This window comes from Acanthopagrus latus, chromosome 1 (assembly GCF_904848185.1).
Source record: "Acanthopagrus latus isolate v.2019 chromosome 1, fAcaLat1.1, whole genome shotgun sequence".
NCBI classification, from domain to species: Eukaryota; Metazoa; Chordata; class Actinopteri; order Spariformes; family Sparidae; genus Acanthopagrus; species Acanthopagrus latus.
In genome coordinates, this window is record NC_051039.1 from 22038433 (window position 1) to 22063860 (window position 25428).

At 42.4% G+C, this 25428-nt stretch overlaps 1 protein-coding gene and 1 long non-coding RNA gene across 2 annotated transcripts; one reads left to right on the plus strand and one right to left on the minus strand.

Annotated features, from left to right (window-relative positions):
* The first annotated feature begins 9 nt into the window (after positions 1-9).
* LOC119007743 lies at positions 10-8906 on the plus strand. Its single transcript, XR_005071225.1, has 3 exons — positions 10-143; positions 1173-1221; positions 8776-8906. It is a non-coding gene; the product is annotated as an uncharacterized LOC119007743 (long non-coding RNA).
* On the minus strand, positions 5228-24658 carry LOC119007545 (proteoglycan 4-like). The gene is made up of 8 exons (XM_037077340.1): positions 24530-24658; positions 14198-15577; positions 12574-12675; positions 11598-11693; positions 10230-10346; positions 8786-9019; positions 7487-7836; positions 5228-7235 (listed from the first exon to the last, which is right to left on the minus strand). Exons 1-8 carry the CDS (start codon positions 24612-24614, stop codon positions 6735-6737), a joined length of 2865 nt encoding a protein of 954 aa, XP_036933235.1. The 5' UTR covers positions 24615-24658; the 3' UTR covers positions 5228-6734.
* Positions 24659-25428: the final 770 nt, after the last annotated feature.

Sequence of the window (25428 nt, forward strand, 5' to 3'; positions counted from 1 at the left end):
GGTTAAACATTTCCATGCAAGATTAAAGAAGCACACGCACATGTGGACGCTGCACAGTATGGTGGACCCGATAAAGACAAGTATCGAAATGCCACAGGCTACACTGTGAAAGAAGCACCATTCAGAGAGAGGGTAATCATTCTGTAAGTTAAACCTCACAATAAAAGCCAATACTATGATAATTATATGAAGAATATATATATATATATATATATATATATATATATATATATATATATATATATATATATATATATATATATAAACCACAATAATGTTATAAAAAGTAAATAGTTAATGCTGATGATTGACCTTAACTACCATTAGTTAGCTAACATCACTGCTAGTTTACAACACTAACGCTACATCTGTTATCCAGGTTATTACAGATTGGTCAGAATTATTTCAATTTTATTCATTCAATTCTATATTTTATTTAGTTAATTTCACAGACACAATGTTAATGTATCAAAAGATAATGGATGTAACCGTAATTGAGCCGGATTCAGCCTAAAAGGTTACCTTACATGCATTAAAGCACCCCAAAACGTGAATAAAACACAATAATTTGAACAATTTAGCTAACTACATAATGTCGAAGTATATTAGGTCTACAATATACACTACACATTTACTAATTAACTGACTATAGCTACTCAATTATACTTGTAATTTGACATTTTTTCAATCTATTACAGACTAACTAGTTTGGGAAGAGACAGGTTAACATAACTCAACAGCTAAGCTAGGCAATAACAAATGTCAGCTAGCAACTCAGTTAAGTTCTAGCTATGCAGTGCTGGAATCATAGTTGGATAGCTCTGTAGTAAACTAACTAACTATCTATGTAGGCAAAACTAACTTTTTATTAAGCCTGGTTGCTGTTTCTGGCTAACATTTGTTTTAATTGACAGGTGTCTACCCCAGGTATTTATTTAACATAGCTAGCCTTAGCTCCGTATGTTAGCAAAGAGTGTAGGTAAACTAAGCAACACCACTCGATACGTAGCCACAATTCCTTTTCAATATAACATTAATCCTGACCCTAAAGGTGAACTTCGAGGTTTATACCGGGCCAATACCAAAGTAAAGACAATGAATTTAGCGCCTTTAATTTGAAGGCTGGTTCTGACCTCCGGTACTTCCCTGGTTGTGTCCGTCTAACTCGACAGCTGGTGGTGGTGGGTGGGCGCCCAGAGAGTGGAGTCCGGCTGCGTTCAGGTCAGTTGTGAGCACATTACCGACCCTAACAGTGTCTGCATGTGAAGCCTTCGTCGCCACAGATGTTTTCTGTCTAATTCTTGGACCACTACTAAGTCTGCTGCTGCCTGGTTATGCTGATTACATTGGCAAGCCTCGGCTAACAGTAGAGATGTTCTGCCTCATCAACATGGTTTAATATATAAATAAATATGTTATGTATATATAAATATATAATTATTTTTTACCTGTAGCTATTCTTTGAAGGTATTATTGGAATCCCTTCATACTGCTCACTCTACCTGAATCTGTTGACAAGTACATACAGTTTGGAAAAATAACCAACAACTTATTTCCAAGGTTTAGTTCATAGATTTCGGTCTTTTTATATTTACTGTAAAGCAACATCACAACACATTTAAAGATATGTAAACTAGGTATGCCTTGTTTGACCCATGGCAATGAAGTATGGCATATTACATCACATCATAGTACTTATAAGCAGCGTTTTGAGAAATGTATGAAACAGGATCGTAAAACTTGGCTTGAATCACTCAAAAAAAAAAAAAAGAAGCTTATTGTCATTGTTTACCAATTTTGAAAATATCAGTGTCAGAAAGCAGGAGTCCATTATTCCACCTGCTGTTTCACTTATTTGCCACTAAAAGTGCTCTGATTGTATTTCCAGTGGGGAGTTGTGAAACTGGTTGAACTCTTTTATATAGCAATAAAAGACAGATGGAAAATCCTCGTCCAAACGTCCAGCAGCGATCGTGTTTTTTGAGCAAAAGACTTATGTGGGAAATACTGCCTATATATTGAGGAAAACAAAGAGAGATACGTCATTATTTCTGGACCATTATTTAGTTTTGTTTTAATTATTATTATTCACTGTGTTGTTTTGGTAGAATTCACTTTACAAGCGCAGAAACCTCTTTGTGGCACCTTTAATATCGCTGCTGCCCCACAGCGCAAAATTAAGAGGTATGAAAGGAACCTGTCAGTTTGGCAGAAGTTTAATCTCCAAGGCCAAGTATGTTGAAAAAGGAAATACCACAAGGAAGAACGGAGGATGGTTTGCTGTGCGGTGACCTATAACACAATAAGAATGATCCAGGGCGAATCGTACAGAGGAAAAAACACAAGTTGTGTCTAAAGCACGTAGGCTGTCTAATAACCATGGCTGTGCAGTTTGTGCTTCATTAGCACAGATTGGCATGATAACATGTGTTTTTATTAACCACGTTATTTATAGCCAGAGATAGTGAACTGATGAGATTGTGAACAGCAGGTGAATAGCCAGAAGATAAACAAGGTAACACAGAGTTATAGTGATTCCGCTTGTGTGTGTGTGTGTGTGTGTGTGTGTGTGTGTGTGTGTGTGTGTGTGTGTGTGTGTGTGTGTGTGTGTGTGTCTGTCCTCCTCTTTTGAAGAGGCAATAACGTTTAAACTTTGGAGCCAATAAAGCCAGTGTACCTCTGCTCTCAGTTCAAATTTGCGTGTGTGTGTGGCGTGTGCACATGCCCGCGCACGTGTGCCCTTATGTTCAAGAGCTTACAAGAGAGGCCTGTTTGCGTTGATAAAGCTGCACTGATAAGGCTGTGTTAACGTCGTGCCTTCTGAGCACTGCCCGTCAGCTCAGCAAACACACAGAATATATGAGCTCCAATACATATTTAATTGTGTGGTATTCACTACGCGTGCACAGGGGTGTTCATGCTGTGTGGCGTGTGTGTGTGTGTGTGTGTGTGTGTGTGTGTGTGTGTGTGTGTGTGTGTCTCACCCTGGTGTGGCTGATGTGATGTTTTGGAGAAATTAACTTCTTGCCTCAAAGCTCGGGGTCAGCCGCAGGACAGCTGTAGATTTTCGTCAAATTATTCATGAGATGCTCCAGTGAGGAGACAAGCTGCCATAAATATGGTGACAAATAGGCTTAACTACACTCATGTGAGATGGCGAGGTTTATTTGTATTAATGTCCTTTACTTTTGAAAAGCCAGTGTGTATTATCAGCATTTTATTTGGTCGTTCTAGTATCAGAGCTTCAGGCGTGCCGGTGTCGACACGGTATCCTGCCAGTTTGGTCCAGTCTGAAATATCTCTACTGGTGTAGGATGGATTTCCAAGATGTGTTATACGGACATGTTTAGTGCTTTGAGGTTGAATTGTAATTCCTCAGGTGATGCCCTTCATTTTCCTCTAGCACCACGAGACGGCCCAGTTTCTCAATTATTCTGTGAAATATTTCAAAATCTACTCAGTCCAGTGCTTTTAAATTAAACAATTTAAACAAAATTACCTGCAAAACCAATGACATTCTCATCAGTCTCAGCTGTACTTTAGTGCTAATTTGCAAATAGTAGCTGACATGCTGAACTTAGACTGTATACATTATATCCTAGTAATGTCAACTTGTTGGCACTGTCATTATTAGCTTATACTTGGTTTCCATGAGACGTTTATACAGTACATAACCTTGGTGCAATGTATTTTATTTTATTCTAATGAACAGTCTTTCTTACTGGACTGTCTTTTCTGACTATCAAATCCACAGACAGCATGTTGTGGCCTCCCAGCACCTAACCATATCGTCCACTCCTTAAAGCAGCATTATTTAGAAATGGTCATTTTGTGTGATTTGGCGCCCCCCACAGTTTCTGAGTGCAACGCCGCTGTCATCAATATAAATCCCATGTTTGTAACAACGTGTCAGATGTAATGTAGGTGCTGACTACAAACAAAACTCATTACGTCATACCAGTGTTACGTGCTGCGAGCTTGTTTGTTGAAGCAAACATGTAACGCTGTGATCCGACCCTCTCACTGAAGCTACACAGAGCAGAAACAGTTCACCATCAACATGATTTGGAAGAAGAACAAAAATGACCCATCCATCAATTATCTTGACCCATTAATGAAAATTAATGAATGGAAAGAAACAGAATGTAAATATTTACACTCCAGATGGTTCCATGTGACCTTGACAGAGAAAATGAATTGCCATTATATTTCACTGCAGTCATTCTATTCTAATTCTATTTTCTCTGTGAGGGTTTTAAATTAGTGGAGAAAAGAATCTGCTGCTTTAACTGGGAGAAGCTGAAGGCTGAATTTAAGGTTATTAGGTTGCTGGAATGAATTGAGCACACTTAAAGGAAGTTAGTCACAGACACAAATGTAATAACGTGCGTGCACAAACACACTCTCACAGACACAGTGTTAAAAAAAAATGCCATCAACATTTGAACCGATTACATAATCTGTCCCAGTGAGTGGCAGATTGTTGTTATTATGTGTTATAGTTCCTCAAATAGAAAGTGAAAGTTTTTGTCATTTATTACAAACTGCTGCATGCAAATACAACTCTGGAAAAGAAAATATTTTACACTCATAGAATAGTCATTTTGTTTGAGTATATGGAGAAAAACAAAGCAGACTGTAAATGTGTACAGTTTAGTTATTAATACCCTTGGAAGAAAATTGATGTTTTATTCATGTCTTTCACTGTTTTGCTAGAAGGGAACGTCCTCCTATTTTCTCATTTTCATTTTATTTCAAAAGTGAAACGTTGGCAGCTGATGTAAAGAATTGAAGCTTTTTTTCTGTCAGTCTGACTCACACATTGAAAAGAGGCGCCTCCTGGTGGCTGTTTTCACTCACTGCAGGGGATAATTTACCAACAGCTGTTCAAAGAACAGCATTTTTAATTTTATTGTCAAAAACTGTTTTGTGTTTGTTATTTTGTGCCCATTCAGCTCTTGCACATTTAATCCTGGTTCTAATTCGTACAATGCTGTTATGTATGAACAATTGAGCCTGCAATATTTTATTCTCAAGGTGCAGTTACTCCTACTCCAGAGCTGAGTCTTTGGAGGATGAGAGTGGGTACATTTAGCTTGTGTTTTGGCCCATATTTGCCTGTATTTTGCAGCTAAACAGCTAAATTATATATATGATGTATTCTTTCAGTGGAAGAGATTTAATCTGTAACGTCTTCAAGCCTCACAAAGGAAACCAAGCCTGCAGATTTTTTGTTGTCATCATTTACTCAAAAGAAATCACTCAATACAATGACAGTTACCAACAGACCGAACAGAAAAAGGGAAAGATTACGTTTTAAAAAGGAAATGCCCATGTGATATGCAGCCGCGCTGAGATAAAACTAAATACAGTTCGGAGGGCTGAAGAGGCCATGGTGGCATCAAAAGCTTACATGAACAGACTGTCATTTCAGTCTCCGAGCAGTATTGAAACATGTTAAAATAAAACTTTCTTTAAAAGGGGCACCATGTAGTTTTGGAGAATATATTCAAGATCAGAATTTTGATGATCTCATACGATAAACTTTTTTCCATACGTGAATTCTTTCTCAGAGGAAATTAAGGTCCCCAGAACTCTGTTTGAAGATGGAAAGGTGGCGGGGTCCGCCAAATATCAACAAAGTCAACGGTATCAAATTGTGTTGTTCTTTAATGTCAGTTTGCTCGTTCAGTTTATTCAGTCGTGAAAACACAGAAGGTTTGTTTGTTCAGCTTGTTGAGGCATTTATATAAAAAAAAAACAGTAAATGAAGATCTCTCCCTTCCCAATAATTTTTTTTCCCCAAACTACATTGTGCTCCATTAATGAATGTACAGACAACAATACAGAGAAGAAATGTCAGTGCAGTATACAGTAGTGCAGTACAGTACAGTGCTTAAACATGTGTAAATCACTACTAAATAAAACACCACCAGAGCACCTTTCTTACTATTTTATTGTCCCACTGTTGAAAATATGCGCCCCAATATGGTAATAACTTCACTTGGTCTAACAGTAAAAACACAGCACAGCATTTGACTCAGTCCTCAGACATTGCAAACAACACAGAAGACATTGGTTTGGCAGCATATACTCTATCACTGGAGGAGTACAATCTCTGCCAGTAACTTTTCTCTGAAGACAAAATAATGTACAAACCTGAAAACAATGAGCAACAATCATTCTCAGATTTCATCCACATGAAGGGTTTATATATGACATTTGCTTCTCCTGCAGACGTTCATCAGATTTTGGCAGATAGCAATGGTTACAGATGGAATTGATTGACTACTAGCCTGTTTTTCTAGATTTTGTTTTCTACCAAACTGAAGTCGAAATTGTTCAGTTATAGTTGTTTGTTTTGACTCACTTAAATACCGAAAGGGTGTCCTACAGGACCGTGTGCACCAGAAGGTTGTGATACAGTCATAGAAAACAATCTGAAAATCATTTGGGGAAACTTTTCTATCATTTACAACCTGTCCGATCCGTCCCAGTGTAATCAAAGCCATTCATCTGGTGCTGTGGGTAAAGGAACAAGCACTAAGAAGTGCTTTAACCCAGGTCTGCTTGGTACATCTTGACATATTTTCCACTCTTGTTTTCTCTCCCTGCTCAGTCTCCCTGTAGCCAGTCTCGAAAATCACAGCAGCGGGGATTATTTCAAGAAACCCTCTGGCTGCTGCCACCATCTGCCTCCTCTGTTCCTCCTTCCCGCACCCCTCTCCTCCATCTCATTGCTTCCTCCAGCGATTCTTGGGTTTCTCCTCACACCCAGAACCCTCACAGGTACCAGGAAGTGGAGGCGGGGGTGGTGGCGCGGCCTTTGCCGGGGCAGGCGTGTCTGCAGCCTTGCTGATGCTGCTGAGCAGAGCCGGGAGCTCGTGCGAGATGGCTCTCTCTATCTTCTCCAGCAGACAGCCGCTGGTCCAGCTGCAGTGGTAGGAGAGCTGCTTGAAGCTGGAAACCGGGTTGACGCCGAAGAAATCCTGGTAGGCCTCCTTGTCGGGCAGGTCGAACTTACTGACGTTGGTTTTGGCCAGAATGGATTTGAAGATGTAGTACTTGTCCGGGTCATTGACAATGTCTTGGAACACCTCGTGGGGGTCGCTAAACCAGCCCAGCTTGTCGTAGTAGGTCTGGAGGTACCGGTCGACCAGCAGGGCGTGGATGCGCACACGGATGCCATGCTGGCGGATGAAAGCGATCTTGTTCTCTATCTGATTCTCAATCACCTTCGAAGAGAGAGAGATGAGAAGAGACAGAAAGATAAACAGACAGGAAAAGGAAAGGGAAAGAGAAAGAGGATTAGTGTTTCCACCACAGCAAAAATACCACCATTATGAGGGACTTGAGTACCATCTTCACCATCAAGTGCTGCTCACACAAAGATATATCAGATAGGTTGTGTGATGCAAGGTTTTATGAGTTTCCATTTTTGAGTATCTACAGTCAAGGAATCATATCACTTGAAAACAAGTCACACCTGGTTGAGGTCCTCCAGCAGCGAGATCTCCTCCCTCATGAAGAGGTCTCGGCTGGTGTCTGCGGAGTAGTCCATAGGCCAGAAGGAGCTCACATAAACCCGAGGAGGCTCGGTGACGTTGATCAGGGGTGCCATGCTCCAGAACAGGGCTCCATAGACCCTCATCAGGTCCTGCGTGGATAGACTGTCAGCCTTGTTGAGGATGAGGCGAATCTGGGACTCACGGCCCTTCATCTGTCTGAAGAGCATCTCCAGCTCGCCGCCCACGTCCAGCTTGGTGGGGTCGAACACCAGGAAGATCAGATCAGCTCGATCGATGAACCACTGGCACACCTCACTGTAGGGGTAACCTTGGGGGAGGAGGGGGGAGATACAGTACACGACAAGATCAACGTTTATTTCAACATTTGACACATGAAACGCTTTCTTTGCGACAGAACAGAAACAGAAACAGCTCAAACTTGTGTTGACTATGAACCCCCCAAGCATTGTTGCAGATCAAGTACGACCCCTTTAAAACTGCCCAAGAAACAAGACAAGACTCAAAGCGTCGACCTGGTCTCCAACTGCTCCAGATCCCAATCAGATCAAGCATGCATGGGACATACCAGACCAAGTCTGATCAATGGAGACTCTATACCTCCCAGTCGACAGGATTTAAAGTATTCACAGCCAATGCCCTAATGCCAGACACCATAGGGCACCACCGAAGGTCCTGTGTCGAGCCAAGTCCGATCCATGGTGAGGCTTCAATGGATCAGGTTTGGTCAGACACGTCCCACTGATGCGTGAACGTGTTGGGGTCTGGGAAATTTGTAGGTCAGGTTGATGCCTTGAGCTGTTTGTCACAATATGCAGTTTTTTGGTACAGAAGGGCACATTGTCCTGATGGGGAGGCCACTGCTAACGGGGAGTGCCTTCACCATGAAGGGGTGTACTAAGTTTGCAACGATGTCTGGTTGAGTGCTGCGTGTGGTTTCCCTGCAGAATACTGAATTGTATCAAGATGGTAGTGGTTTTAATGTTGTGGCTGACTGGTGTGTTGTACAGAGGAATGAAGTGACTTTTGTAAATCTTACACACTGTAATCTGACACACACTTTTGATTAGTCTGCATCCTTTGTTTTTCTGCACATTGCTTGGTTGTAGACCTGTCTGCTAAAAAAGCATTATAAACTGAATTGAAGTCTGTTAGAAAATTAAAACAGATGTCACTGATTTTGTTATTGATTGGTTGGTTCCACCCTGATGACTGTCTGTATCTGTCTTTCCGAATATATCTCCATCAGTGACGGTCACCTCTCTCCTGCTGCTTGCGGTTCTCAATGATGCCGGGCGTGTCGACGAAGGTGACCGTCTCCAGCAGCTTGTGGGGCATCTCAATGCCCACCAGCCGCTCCAGGAAGCCTTGGCCGAACTTCTCCAGGGGGGAGAAGGACCGAGAGCTGTCTGCTGCCATGACGATGCCCTCTACGGTCCGAAACTTCTCACCGTGCATCAGGACTGTGTACTCAGAGGTGGTGGGCTCAGCACCTGACAGACGGATGAAGACGAAAACAATTTGTATCAGTGGGTTAAGATAAAATCTTGGTTGATTTAATTTGACATAATGTGTGCATATTGGCTACATAAGCTAATAGCCTTCCTTAAGTTCCCCCAAACTAAGCATGTATTGCTGTTAGAATGAACTTAGCTGATGGTAGCTAAAATAAGCTAATGGTAACCAACTTTAGTAGACTTTGATGTGTAAACTGAAAATGTATGTCTGACTAGGACATTTCTATACTTGTGTTACTCCTATATTATATTTTAGCAGTTGTACTTAAGCGTACTGTATGTTTTAGTCACAGATAAACATTTTAAAAGTAAAACAAGAAGCTACCGCAACATTCCTAATCAGGAGACATATCTAGTGTTTTTCTATGATGGCTGTAGCTAATATTTTAGCATGGAGTCTAAATGACCAGAAAATTATGATTAAGTCTCAATTCTTAATCATTTGGATATAAAACAACAACAACAACAACAACAGCATTTCATATACGAGGTTTTGAACATATCAGCAAACAACTTTTTGTTGTTTTTTTCCTCCTCCAAGTAACTTGAATAACTTTACCAGTAAAAGGATTCATGATAGCTAATTAGCTGTTATCAATATTACGAATGTTGTATATGAAGCATCACTAACTGTCCAGTTTTAATTTCTGTACATTGTATTTCCCAACATGTCTCTGCCCTGCAAATAACTTCATATTTCGATATTCAACATTCGTATCATTTTTGTTTTTCAACTGATTAATCAGACGAAGACAAGAAAGAATCTTCTCAACCCATAAATAAACACGGATCAGTCCTACATTTGTTACTGGACTAAAACTAGCCAAATTTAATGTATTGTTTCAAGAGATACTGGAATCAGCCTAGAAAATACCCATCAACGTAGAATGCAAACGGCCTCCGTGTTCCTAAAACAAACACATTCCCAGAAAGAATCACAGATGACGTGTCTGCAGTTTCCTCTATGGAAGCTACAGCCATGTTTCAGTTAATATGCTGGATGACAATGTCTTTACAGTAACAGACCTTTGAAAATATTGGCAAAAAGTGAGTACCTTTAACACAATTCTTGTAATATATCAACATAATTATGAATCTTCATCACTACTCTGGTGATAACAGCTGTGTCGGTTGTGCTCTCACTAATAAGATGTGTCACAAATAATCAGCTTTCATCAGTGTGAACCTGTGTAGAGTCCCTGGGAGGTGCCGTGAAGACCCAGCAGGTAGTTGATCATGGAGGACTTGCCGACGCTCCACGGCCCCAGGAACAAAACCATGGGCTTCGAGGTGATCTCACCATCTGCACAGTTTGTGACAAGGACACACATAGAAAGAGACGATTTGAGAAAGAACAAACTGTGCCGCATCATTCGCCCACTTGCCATAACACTTTGTTTCACATTGATGAAATTAAGGATAGGATGCTCCAGATTTATGATACTTGATACGTCAAACAGCTGTTCATGACTTTCGAGCTAGGCAGGGCTGTGTTTGCTGTGCCGTGAAAACACTGTTACATCTGGTTGTTTTTGACATGCTGTTTAAGGGTGGTGATGTTTGTGAAATAAGGGCTGGCCTGACCTCTAATATTCACAGTATAATATTTCCACTAGTACACAGAAAATAAATCAAACAGGCACACTGAAATTAAATGTACTGAACACTTTAACACTCTCTATGCATCCCAACACCCTGATTGTGAAGGTGTCTTCCCATTCTGCACCACAAGGGGTCCCAGAGTCACATGTCACAGTCTGAAGTCTCCATCCTGCTCCTCAGCAAATAAATAATACTCCCTGCCCTCGGGCTTGATGGAACAAAGTTGTAGGGAGTCTGGCCCACACAACGTTCCCTTTAATTTTCAGCAGACAGAGTCCTCATTGTGCTACTCTGTGTGCCTGGTTTAAATAATGTCAGGACCTGGCTCTATTTCTTCTTGATTATGACTATATTTGTGTTTCGCCGTTTCTGTGCAGCTCCAGTTTATTGGCCATGAGCTGCATGTATATGTAGTATGGTGTATAGCTGCAGTGATTAGTTGATTAATCAGTCGAAAAGACAATTGATTCCCACTTACTTTGATAATCAGCTCATTGTTGAACTAATTTTTCAAGCAAAATTGTCAAACGCTTTGCTGCTTTTCTTTGTCATTTTATGTATCATGACAAAAAAATGAAGACGTCTCTTTGGGCGTCTGATGAGCTTGGATCAAAATATTTTGATGTTTTTTTTTTAGACTAAACAATTAATTGTTTAATCATGAAAGGAACTGGCACGTGATCATTAGTTGAAGTCTAGCCTAATGCAGAATGACCATATCTTTATATTCTACAGCATTTTCTTTTTATTCAACATGGTGTCAGAGTTGACAGCAAAATGTCACAGGAAAGGATTTAAAATATGAATTGCCATACATGTTTTTTTGTCCTCCAGTTTTATGGTAAAGTATCTGACCTAAAGAGCAGTTGAAGTCTAAACAAACAAACTACTATAAGTGCATCTGAACATTCAGTTGGATCCAGGTTTAATCTCCAACAGGAAGCTGATTTACCTGTGACTTCATGCTGCCTGAGCTCATTGTACTTGAAGGCGTCCTCCATTGGCTTGATGGCTGTGTGGTATATGTTCAGCAGCTTCTTCATAGCCGCTACAGAAAGGGAGAAAGAGAGAAAGAGAGAAAGAGGGAGTAATAACTGTGATATAATTACCAGACGACATTTTGGACAAGAGTGTTATTAATGTTCTTGCTACCATTACTGATTACAACAATTGCTTTGGCAGCGCACGATGAATCGCCCGCATAAAGTTTATTGAATCGAGCCGAGGTGATTAAGAGACTGGCTCTGCTGCAGGACATTGGCCTCTCCGAAATGAACCAATCTTGTCGGAGAGAACAGAGGTGCTTTCATGCCGAAGACAGAGTTACACTTTTGCGCTGATTAATCACCTGCTTCGGGACGTGTCTGCAAGCTCACTCTCACACACACACACACACACACACACACACACACACACACACACACACACACACACACACACACACACACGCACGCACGCATACGGTACACACACTTGAGCATAACAGCCCCAGGACCAAGACATCATGAAGCAATTTTCGGAATAGTTTCAGCAGAAAAGCCCCCAAGAATTGTCTCAAACTTCCTTTCATTCACATGCAAACACATCTGTTTTTCTTTTCCATCGAGAAAGTAGCTGTAAACATTCAGCCGAAAGTCTCATTTCAGTACTGAATTCTAAGGCATATCTGCAGCAAAGGCCTGAGACACATTTGAAACAGTGGGCAGCACGGCGACGGTATCGCTGAACATCCGATTTTTGATTGTAGGATGTGGGTTTCAGTGGCTCTGTGCATGCATGTGTATCAGTATCAGAGTGTTTGGGTGCATACATGTTCTGGTGGGAGTGAGGCCCGTCTTTTCGCATGCCATATACCCTGCACGTAAAGGAGAGAAATTGAAACCACGTGTCTCTTGTTAATAACTTTGAGATATCTTGTTGTGCCTCACCTGATAACTCTGCTGAGGGTTCAGCAGCAGCCAATCGCAGCGTGTCCTCGATGTGGGAGCGGTCCCTCAGCGGCGGGCCTGCTGACGCCTGTTCCACATGTGCTAATTGGAGGATCAGACAATCAATCAGCTTTCAAGAAACCTGACATGAGCCTCTGCAGGAAATAAGTAATGCTTAATCTGACAAAGAAGGCCTGGAAAACAATTCAGCTGTTTCGCTGCATACTCACACAATTAATGACAATGTGTGTACCTGCTGAATGAACCACATTCTCTGATCTACTAACGCTGTCAGAGACAATTAGTTAAAACTCAGGCAAAAGGTTCCCTGAGCTGTGAGTGACCAGACCATCTGAGCTGAGCACAGGGCCCAACTGTTATATCATGCTGTTGTCCGTCCATCGGACTATTCCTTTCCTCTGCTATTTTGGTTTGTTTATTTCTGTACTGGAGGTTGTTGCTAATTCCCCTTTAGCTACACACCGTGTCATATTCTGAGGGTTTGGCATGCCCGGGAGAGGAAGACAGAGACCTTTGCTGTCATTTCATGACCCATCAAAGTTAATACCCAGTGAAACAGGAATCACATTTCCCAGCAGCATTTGGTGCAACGCTCCAATAAGAACACTTTGTATTTAACTTTATATGGTTAGTAAATGATGTAGAATTAGACAATTCATAGGTCAGTGATTAGCCTATTCTAGGAAGAATTTTTTAGTGTTGACAGGTTGTGAAAAATTTCCATGGCTGGTGTTTATCCTTTATTAATTAGTTTAGGTCCGGATGCCCTGCAGCTCATATACAAAGGTTACGTGGTTAAATAGTTAATAAGAGGGGTCCTCAAAGCAAATTAAAGTACTGTCTTAGCAAACAAAGCAAGTTATGTCAGTTTTCACCTGTCTGTTTGTTTTTCAGAGGGACTACAAAAAACCTAAAGAATGGATTTTGGATGGATCTCGGACCGGAAAGGAAAATATATCCTTTGATTAAAAATCAGAGGAATGTGAAATAAGTGTAGAGCAGAACAACAAAAGCAGAAAATGTGACACTACTCATGTTGAAAATGTAAAGCAGGTCTTTCTTGAAATAATTTCTGTGGATTTCCCTGAAAATCCAATCTTAAAAGATACATAAAACAACCTCCAATGACGCATCAGTGTAGTGAATGGATAAATGAGGTGGGATCAGAGTGAAAGATGGGAAGACTCCGCCATCATCATTTATAGCAGGTGTCAACAACCGGACACCAGATAATTGCATGCTTCCTTAATCACAGAAGTACGGACTGGATGGGGACAGACTGACTGTAACAGGATCCCACCAGCTCCTCTTGTCGCTGCTTGGACTGTCTAACAGAATGAAGGCAAGACATCGCCCACTGTTGTCAGTGAAAAGATTTGAGTTGCCTTCTTCGTTGGCATCACTTTTCAAAGGGATATTCTGGTGTAAATTTAATCTAACACACCATGACACCGAGTACGACCCCCCCTCAAGAGATCAAGTTTGCAGACCGCTAGCTTACATAGTTTAATTTTTTTACATAATTTACACCGGAATATCCCTTTAAGTGACAGGAAAATAGCTTAACTGCTCTATGACAATTGGACTATAAACCAAGTTGTACCTTTGGCTTTAGACGGTGCAGGCTCCTCTGCAGGAACCTCTTCCACTGTCACATCCTCGACAGGCGCCTCCTCCACCACAGGAACCTCCTCCACTGTGGTTTCAGCTGGCTTTATCTCTACAGTCGCAGCCTCTACAGATTCTGGTGTGACCTCCTCCACAACAGGCTCTGGCTCCACTTCAGAGACGACCTCTGGCTCTGAAACAACTTCAGGCTCGGGCTCTGGAACCACTTCACTTTCTGTCTCTGCAGTGAGCTCTGGTTCTGATTCAACCTCTGGTTCTAGTTCAGGCTCTGGTTTTGGTTCAGGCTCTGGTTCTGATTCAACATCTGGTTCTGTTTCAGTCTCTGGTTCTGGTTCAACCTCTGGTTCTGGTTCAGGCTCTGGTTCTAATTCAACCTCTGGTTCTGATTCAACCTCTGGTTCTGGTTCAGGCTCTGATTCAACCTCTGGTTCTAGTTCAGGCTGTGGTTCTGGTTCAACCTCTGGTTCTGGTTCAGGCTCTGGTTCTGATTCAACCTCTGGTTCTGGTTCAGGCTCTGATTCAACCTCTGGTTCTAGTTCAGGCTGTGGTTCTGATTCAATTTCTGGTTCTGGTTCAGGCTCTGACTCTGCTGTCACTTCTCGCTCTGTTTCCTCAGGCTCTGAGTCTGCTTGATGATGCTCCACTGGTTCCTCCTCTGGTTCAGTTTCAGTCACTGCAACCTCCTCCTCAGCAATGGTACCTTCCACGGTTTCCTCCTCAGCTGCTGCCTCTGTATCCTCCTGTGTGTCCTCATCTGCAGGTTCCTCAACAGTTTCTCCATGTTCAGCAGCAGGTTCCTCCTCTTCTGCAACTTCCTCCTGAGGTTCAGTCACCTCCTCTTCCTGCTCTCCATCCACAGTTTTCTCCTCCTCTTCCTCAACCTCAGCTACATTCTCCTCCTCTTCAGATGATGCTACCTCCTCGGCTACTTCCTGCTCCTCGACACTTTGATCCTCCACGGACTCTGCCTCCTCCACGGACTCTGCCTCAGCCTCCTCCTCAGATGTCACCTCCCCTTCTTCTACCTCTTCCTGGGAAGCCGACTCCTCCAGCAGTCCTTCTCCATCACTAGTGATGTGTTCAGAGGAAGCATCCTCCTCAACAGGAGCTGCTTCCTCCTCCTCCTCATGCTCTGAGGTAGAAGCTGGCTCTTCTTCAGTCTCTGAGGCTGAAGGGGGTTTTGTACAGGGCTGGCATATGGCCCTCTCAGGGGCCGGCGTGTCATTGGAGGAGCTCTGACTGGCATGCTCCTCCGTTATGTCACATCCACAGGAGAAGAGGTCTCCCTCTGGCTGCTGGAGCTGCAGATGCACCAGAGGCTCCTCATCATGGATGGAGGACCCTGCCAGGAGATCTAAGAGGAGAGGAGAGGAGGACATGTGATTGGGATCATGTAATGAGGACTTGTGACAAGACAAGACAGCTGCCTGAGCAGGTACCTCTTTCCAAAAACATTTTGAATGTATGAGAGACTTTGACCACTACAATACAAATAAGATCTTAGAGTAAGATGCAGAATTAATCCTTGATCAGATCATTGACAATCATTAATAGTCTGATCAGGATTTTAATGTTCCATCCTATCCATCCATCCATCCATCCATCCAGTCAACCATCCATCCATCCATCCATGAAGGTCTGACCGAATATACTGTATGATCATGCTCCATTTTACCATTACTCATGAAAAGACCAAGAGATGCTTGAAGAGAACCATGGCCTCACACTTGGAGCTACTGAAATCTTGGCTTCACAATCAACTGCAAAGCACCTCCGTACATGCTAAAGGTCACTTTACAATGAAAGCGACAATACGATGTCATCTGCAAGAATCAGGCTTGCAATGGTTACCAAACTAGACACTTTCCTCAACCTTGCCACTCCTTTATTATCAACACAAACAGGATTGGAGACAAGGAGCAAATTGACACCCACATAAAATGTGTTCAACTTTGTGCTAAGAACACAAACATAGCTCTCTCTTTCATAAAAGGACCAGATGGCTTGTAGCTACTGCCTTGGTACCCCCACAAAGGATTACCCAGGGGACTCAGTCGAAAGAGTTCTCGAAGTCCATAAAACACATGTAGACTGTGAGGTCAAACTACCATGACCCCCTCGGCAACCTCCAAACTCTTGTGGCTTCTGCTAGAGGTATGAGCATGCTTCCCCAGACTCGGCCTCATGCACAGAGGATGTTAGTTGGGTTCAGGAGCTCCTGAAAATGTTATTTCCAGCTCCTGACATTATACCCAGTCTGGCTCAGAATTTCTCCTCCCTAGCTGAGAACAGTCTGGGCCAAGCCCTGCTTTCCCCTTCTGAGTCATCGAATAGTTTGCCAGAACTTCCTTGCGGCCAAGTAAAAGTCCATCTAAATATCCTACCCGGACTTCTCTCACACCTGGGTTTTTGCCTCAGCAGCTGCTCAAGCAGCAGCCCTTCTGGCTATTGGTTACCTCTCTGCTGCTTCAGGAGGTCTCCTTCTTCAGCTTGATGGCTTCTTTCAGCACCGGTGTCCACCAGAGGATTCTCCCTCTGCCGCCATGGCAGGTCCCTTCTGACAGCAGCTCTCAGCAGTTACATCTATAATGGTGGCTTTGAACATAGTTCACTTAGATTCCATGTCCCCCACATCCTGTGTGGATGTGTGACCTGGACAGAGGCCTCTGCCAGAGCTTCCTAGTTCACCCTCACTACATATTTGGATTTATCAGGTCTGTCCGGCACCTTCTCCAGTCATCCGATTAAACTGAGCACCAGGTGGTAAGTAAGCTGGGTAGTCTGAGCTGCTGCCAGGTACATATGCAAACATATCAGCCAGAGCCGTCCTCTCAGCAACTTGCAGCTTCAAAAGCTGGGGGGCTTGTGAGTAAGCCCACACCTGGGGCCTCTCACTCAGAGCAGCTCTGGAAAAGGAGAGAGTTCAGCCCCTCTACAGGAGTTTGGTTCCAGAACCACGTAAAGGTGATGCAATACAATAAAACTGATCCCAATGCCTGTCCCTGAAGGGGGTGAGCCCAATGTGTGGTGGCTCCATAAAGAGTCAGATAAACATTTACCATGTCACTAATCCATCTGACTTTGTTGAATCCAATGGTCGGCATAAAGAATGGGAAGAACTGGTAACTCTTTTGTGAATTTAGACTCATTTCTCATGAGAGAGAATGAGACATAACCAAACTTTTGTTCTCAGATGGAGCTTGGATCACTTGGACCAGGACTATCGCTGATGATTGACAGTTACATGGAACAATCAGATTGTGTGCAAGCCTCACAGCATTCTTCTGGGACTGACGGGGTTGAAGTCACAATGTTGTTTAACTTCAATTTTAATTCATACAACAGTTATTTTGACAAAACACATATGCACCCCTAAGTCAAAGACAAAAAAGTCAGTCGAAACGCATCAGTCAGACTGCATGGTGTAAACTAGCAGGCCATCTGCAGACCAGTCACCTTTGTTTAGTATGTCAGTGCTTGACCAGCACTCAGTGACTGTTCAAGAACAGAGCAGATCAGATGTTCAGCACCTCGCAGATTGAAGACTCAGATTTCAACTCCTTGAATGGTGACACTAAAGCAAGAACTATTTGAAGCCACCGTGTAGTGGACAGTTGTGCAGATAATCTAAAAGAAGACAGCTGAGTGGACAGGGTGACTTGGAATAGAGTAGTGAATTTATTGTCATTGTTTAAGTGTATGAATGTTGTAAACTAATTAATAAGAATTTCCACTGAAATGCCATTAAAAAGGAGCCAATTTTAGGTTACTTATGGCAATAACATTGCTAATTTTTATTTTGGAAAACACCCAAAATGAGATTTCAATTTCAGCATTTAAAACTTTTTTGGGGCGACTTTCTCTTTATTAGATAGATGAAGAGTGATGGGGGAGGGACGCCGCACAGCAAGCAGGCCAATGTCACAATCAAGTCTGAGCCACAATTCAGGACTCATTGTACATTGTGTGCACAATGTACAGGTGAGATACTGGCCCACCCTAAGAAAAATTTGTGTCACTGTTTTTAAGTTCTTTTAATCTGTACAGACACAATTCACAAATGTAATGTAAATCTGTAAACGTGAGCAGCATCAAGGCCAGTACATACACAGTATATCTGGCTTGAACCCGACTCCTCCTTCATATCTAAAAACATTGTCTTTTAAAGTTTGTTACATTGAAATACAGTATATTTGATGTTCGGTCAGTTTTTGATCAGAAGATATACAGACTGATTTTAGACCATGATAAAGAAACATTCTGAAATCCAAAATAATATAACACAACTACTAGCCATAAGTAATCGATATTCAACAAATGTTTGTTAAGTAAATGTATGAATGTATCTGTTAAGCAAATAAAGTTAGTGCAATACACAAGAGACATTACAGTCTGGGGACACTAACTTGGCCTCCTCTGTCATAAATGTCTGCGTTTCTTATCGAAAGAAATGATAAGAAGTGCAAATGAAATAAATAAGTGGAAGTTGACTTACATATTGTAAATTGACATTCTTCTTGTAAGCATTGTCAAAGCTGATCATATGCTCCCTTTCAGGTCAATAAAATACAGAACAAGACATTTACGAGCTGCCTGCACACACTGTCCAGATCACATCCAGATAAACAGACACTGCCATCCCTCAGCATCATGCAGCAGATTACAGTTACTATGGCTTCAAAACACTCTCAGCTAAAACAAGGGACTCCCTCTCTTTTACACCACGCGCATACTGTATGTACATTAGATCCTCTTCACAAGCACAGTGTACAAAGTGCACAAGGCCACAACCTCTGTTTAATTATAACTGTCTGTGAAGTTTCAAGACTGAGGAATGCATGGTGGTACACAGTGTGAGCTAAATGCTACAGTTCACGTTACAAGATGGGGTCAGCGTGTAGGATGAAGTCTAATAGCCATTGGCAGCTGTCACTGGTTTTACACATTCATAAGGTTTATGGATCAACACCCATCATGAGCACACCAGCTAATGCTAAGGAAAAAGCTAACTCATGTCACAATAGCTTATACTCTTAAACTCTTAAATTTGATTGTTTTAGCCACTTGGGGACATTTTGGGACTTGATGAATGTTGTGAACCATTTAGTGCTGACGCAGGTAGTGCAGTGTTGTTACTTGTGACAGTGGGTTAATAAATAAACAATGTAGGCGTCTCACCACCAGAGTCCTGGTATTGTGCCGCACTGGCATTGCAAATGGAACCATATAAATAGAACAGTTAACCTCATTAGTGTCACCATTACAGTGCTCGTTCAAATCATGTTGTTTACTTGGTAATGTGAGAGATCATCCAGTGAGACTCATCGCCAGACGCCGGACTGCAATAGTCCATGAGTGAAGCGTCCCAGAGCAGCTGACTATACTGCAGAGCAGCAGTAAACTGTCTGTATGTTCAGGCTAACATTAGCAATCATACCACTCATCCATTGTTTTTTCTCTCTGCTTTTGTTTGTTTCTCTCACTGCAACATGTTACAGCAAGTTGTGGCACCACACTGAGTTTTTTTTTTTTTTTTCATTTTATATACTATTATAATCCCAAATTGGGAAATTCTTTTTTCCACTCACATTACACACAGGCAAACACACACACGCAGTGCAAAGGAGATGAGTGAAGTTGTGGGTACAGCGCCCAGTGAGCAGTTTTAGGGGTTGGTGACTTGCTCAAGGGCACATCGGCAGTGCCCAGGATGTGAGCTAGCATTCTCCAACTGCCAGTCCACATCGTACTTATTTGGTCCGAGTGAACCAGCCGAGCCAAGTCCCTACGGACTGAGCTATTGCCGCCCATTTTGTTTACATCTGCTTCTCCATGAGTTCACGTGTGAGAAGAAGTTGTTCATCAAAGTAAAGTGGAATGGTAATGCATTCTGATGACCATACAATTATGACAGAAGTAGAAAGGAACTGTTGTTCTTTGGTTTTGAGGGATGCTACAAAAAAAGCTTTGAGAAAGCTAAAGAAAAAAATCTGCCTAAAAAGTCCCCCGTTCCTGCTGTAATTATGTACTTGAATAACATGACATGACACGGTGCATCACCAGATGATCTGGTCTATGGATATTGCACCAACAGTAGCATGGCTCTCAGCTGCTTTCTGTTCTAAATGTGAATATGAAAGTGCGACTGTAAAGCCTTGTAGATGAGACCACCAAACCAAGATAAGCCTCCTCTCAGTAAAGATGCATTTACTGTATATTTTAAGCTGTGGAAGGCCGAGTGCTCATCTAGTCATCCTAAGCGATGCTAGCAGGACATCATGTACTGTCCTTTTCCTGCACAATCCTCCATGACGGCTTCTTTGCTCTATTTTAAGACCTTAAATCACACATCAAACAATTTTGCTCTCATGAAGTCGCTTGTCACCTCTTGTGTCTGGAAGCTTTGTTAACTTAGCACCTCCCGAGGGGATTGTCAGCATTAGCGACCAGAGAACATCAAGTTTATATTCCCCAAGCATCCGAACTGTGTGCAGACTGTGAAGATGAAGATGTTCGGTTCCATAATGTTTTAATGCACAGTGATGGTAGTTTTGCTAGTCTCATCCCAAATCAGAATCTGGTCATGGAAGGTTACTGTTTATCGTTATACTTACACAGTCAAACCTCTCGAGTTAAATCAATTGATTTCCAGTTTGGGCAGGACACCGTTGACCACAACTGGGATTCACTCTAACTGATTAAAAGAGTTCAGGCCCCAAATCACATCTACAGGAATTTGGGGTGTAAGAGAGTCTGCTGATTTTAATCACGCCAGATTTGCTGTAAGCCTCGACAGCCTCAGGGAGATAGTGAGTTGATCTAAGGAGGAGAATATTAATTGTGCACTCGCTCACTGTCACTGGCAGAGGTCGCGGTATGAGCGGCGTCTGGCCCGTGGCATTCACGAGGACAGAGCTCGGTAATGCTGTTGTGATGGAGCCACGAGGGGGGTTTGGGTGTAGTCCAAAGACATAGTGCTACAGCATCGTCAGCGTTGCAACATGAACAGCAGCGGCAGCCAAGATCCTCAAGTGTGCCGGTGAAGATGAAGTGCCAAAGTTAAGTGACGTTACATAACAAGGTCAGTCCATGATGTACATTTACCAGTTTGTGTGGGTTGTGTTGAAAAAGGTAAATGTTGCTAAGTGTTGTGAGATTTTGATCCATTCATTGGCTGGTTTATGTGGGAAGCAGGTATTTGACTCCATGATGTGATGATTTAGGATAAGCTCAATGCAACAGTAAGAGCTGCATTGAGCTTAATCCCATAAGATATAAAAAAGAGAAATAAGTTACCACACGGATCTGCAATCATACAAGCTGACTTTAGGCTCCTGGCTTTTCTCTCCACTGCATGCCTCGACAAAGTTATGAAGATGAAGTGGAGAGAGAATTTTCTGCTCTGGTAGCAGCCGGTGAAGGCTAAATCCAATTATAGTTAACACAGTTAGGAAGATGTGAAAAAGATGTGACAGTGGGGAAGGAACATGAAACAGAATGCAATTATGAAAAATACAAAAATAAAATAGTGGAGCCTCTAAGACATGTAAAGGAGATCTTTTATGATCTTTCACTTTTTTTTCTCCTTTGAATAGGTTCTTGTGCACATGAAAGACCTGAAGTTAAAATGGTCAAAGTCCACCAGAACAGAAGCTCATCTCTCCCACAGTCACTAGTCTCACTTTTAATTGTGTGACTTTGTGACATCACACTACCTTACTTTGTCACAAATTTGCATGATTTATGTCTATTGCCTTGTTTGGTAAGTAGGAATTATGTTAGCAAAGGTGCTCTGTTGTTTTTAGCTGTTCTGGCTCAGATGAGTGTGTGAGCTGACCAATCGGAGCAGACTGGATATTCTGGTGTGGGGCTTTAAAGACGCAGGAACTAAAACAGACCTTTTTTATACAGAGGGGGAATATGGTGATTTTCTCTGCTGTTTGGCACTGAACAGATGGTGCACAGTTCTTTTTTTTTTCTTTTTTTTCTGAGAACAGCTGCAGTTGGAAATCAAGATGATGAGAAGGAACCAAAACACTGAAGTCCAAAGCTGCAAGCTCTAATGCACTATTTCAAATTATTCATGCTTATTCAATCAATTGATAATATGAAGCTATTGAAAAGTGCAGCTTTTAAATGTCATCTCTGATAGTAAAGTACACGGTTTGCATTGTTATTGTTATTGTTTCCTCAAGCATGAATAAAATACACTCAACCATCCAAAAAAAACAGCACATTGTTTATCAGAAAAGTATTCTGCCACTATCAAAGTTTAGTGTGCTGGGCCTCTCTGGTGGCTCCTCGGCCTGCGGGTGCTGCAGTGAAGCCCGACACAGAACAGTGTCGTGGGGATAGAGTGGGACAGGTGCCTGCATGTGGGCTGGATGGTACATCTTTGAGACCGAAATAGTCCCACAATGAGTCAGAGGGTGAAAAGAAGGGAGGGATAATTCCACTCCTATTTCCAGGAGGTGTGGCGCTCCTCTCCTCCCCTGCGACAGTCGCGAGGCCGGCCTGCAACTCTGCTGCACTATTGCTCACATTCCCTGCGACTGTGCGCGGCAGTGCGTGACTCAGTGTCTCTTTAAAGACCAGGAACAATAAATGCGTCAGCACAAGTGCTGATGACATGCGTCCTCTCCAACTGCGTAGGTCGAGCCTGATGGCCTCGATGATGAATGATGAGCTCCTCTCTTCTGACATCAGTCCACGGGAGCACAAACAGACTGCCGCAAGTGGTTTTGTATTTCTGGCTCGTTTTTCAAAAATCAGCATCTGTCTCATACTAATTAATTAAAGCTTTTGAGCCCAAGGTTAGTGTTGTGCTTTCAGTCTCTTTCTTCTTTTTTTTTAAAAAAAAAGAAATCCACACAGCTCTTTTCATCACTGGCAAAACTGCAACACACACACACACACACACACACACACACTCTCTTAATCTCTCTAATAAACCTGCAACATTCATGTAAGTATCTCGTGATGGTGTGTTCTGTTTGTGTCAAGAGTCACACTTTCTGAGACACAAATCTAAACGGATGCAGTGGTCCCTCCACTCAGCCCACTCAGCTCTGCCTCTACCACGTTTCTCCTCATTTACCTCATCTTTTAACGGTAATCATCTACTTATGTAACTCGGAAAGGTCCAGCTGTTTGGCAGCTGACAATCCTACATGCCCCCTTTTTTTTTTCTTGTTGAGACATTTAATGCCTCTTTGACTTTAGCTGTTGGCAGAGTGTGTTTGTTTGTGTTCGACCTTATCATGTCACTTCAAGTCTTTGTGCAGGATGTTTTGCTTTCTCAAGAGTCTTAAAGAGATTTGTATCAAGAGCGTGGCACTGGTGACCAACGGTATCTGGTAACTTTGTCTGACTGACGCCTGACACCTGACTACGGCAGCTTGCGGAGGCCAAAATGACAGGCACAAGGACAGACAAGGGTACTCTTTGCCTCGGCTTTAACAAAGCATGACAGGTCACTCAACAGTGTGGAGAAGAAAAAAAAAACGGAAACAAGAAGACAACTGAGATGTGCTGCAGCTGTTAGTATTCACTCATTTGACTTTATAGACTTAAAGGTAAGCCCATGAAACATCAAGCGACAAACTCCCTCACATGTGCTTAAATGCTGTAAAAAGACAGTCAACCGAAAATAGATCCAGGGAGCAAAAAGAATAATTTACAGCTTTTGCTTTGGCTGCAGGAGCAAATCAAGAGTGACTCTTTGTAGTGAGCCCAAGTCAATCTGCCAGGGCCGTAACTGCGCTTCTCTCCAGGGCCGAGAGGATAAGCAGCAGCAGGACAGTCTCCATCAGCTGGTGTTAAACCTCAGTCGCTCACTTTTTCTCCCATACAGCCATAAAGGCTTCCGAAACACAAGGCACACTTTTCCTGCCAAATTAGCTGAGTTTACATGCGCTGTGGTGTGGTGTGAGTAGACTGAAAACGTGGGCTATTTCAGCCAAACTCTTGCCACAAAAGACGAAGGAAATACAGAAAAGAGGCAAAAGAGGCAACTGTGTGAGACTCAAACTGACAGGAAGCAAATGGCCAGCGCATGGCTCATTTAGTTGCATATATTCTGTCAGCAAATCAAATAATTTAACAAAAAAGAAGGATTTTTGTTTTACAGTCAACCCTCAGCAACACAACACAGCTCTCGCACACGGGAGACATGCAGCTGTCTGACTGAAGTGGGTCAGCATTTCCATTTCACACAGCACAATCGTTTAAATAACTCTCTTAAAATCATCCAACGGCACAACAACCCGAAAATATTTCCCAAAAACCCCGTCACCCTCCACCTTACCTGCAGCGGACAGGCTCAGCAGAAACAGCACGCAGCACACGGACAGCAGAGACTTCATTTTGGCTGCCAGGGGCATTCCCCTCATCTCCCCCGGCTATATATACTGCTCCGGCTGAAGGTCAGAGGGCATGCCAGTGGACGTGGCGCTCAGCAACTGCCACCGTATCAGCCATTGTGGGTCAGAGAGCAGCTGCCTGGCCCAATCAGGAGAGCCGAACAGCAGAGAGAAGCAGGAAGAAACTGCCAGATCATGTCAGAGGTTTCAAGGGAGCTCATCTGTGCAACTTTTAACCTCTGATTATCAGTTCACTCCGGCAGTGTGTTTGTTTCAGGGTTTGTACAACTTTAGAAGAGCAAAAGTCAAGCACCCCTCAAGCACTTTCAAGGGACCTAAACAAAACTTTTCCAGGCTCTCGAAGCTATCATCACCTCCAACTGTAAACACAATTGCAAAAAATAAAGTTTGCCGAATTTCTCTATAACCAGAGCAAACAATGTATATTGTCATTTTATTTGACAAGATGTTCAAATTAAAGGTGCACTATGTAGTTTTGGGGAAGACATTTTTATGCTAAACATACTGAATAAACAAACTGACCTTAAAGGACAACACAGCAATTTCATACTGTTTTACTTTATATGTGGCGGACCCTGCCATCTTTCTAGCTTCAAAGAGGGACCTTATTCTCCTCTGAGAACACCTGGTTTACTCAGTTAAACGATTGAATAATGAAATATTTCCGAATGTGTATTATCAACTCATTGATACTGTAGATTTTGTTTGGATTTCTTCATGCCCCTTTAACTTTGTTTATCAATCTTTGAATTTGACAATGGGATTGTCTCATTTTGAGTAATAAAAAATAAAAATTGTTTACATGCGTGCTTGTGTAGTTGAT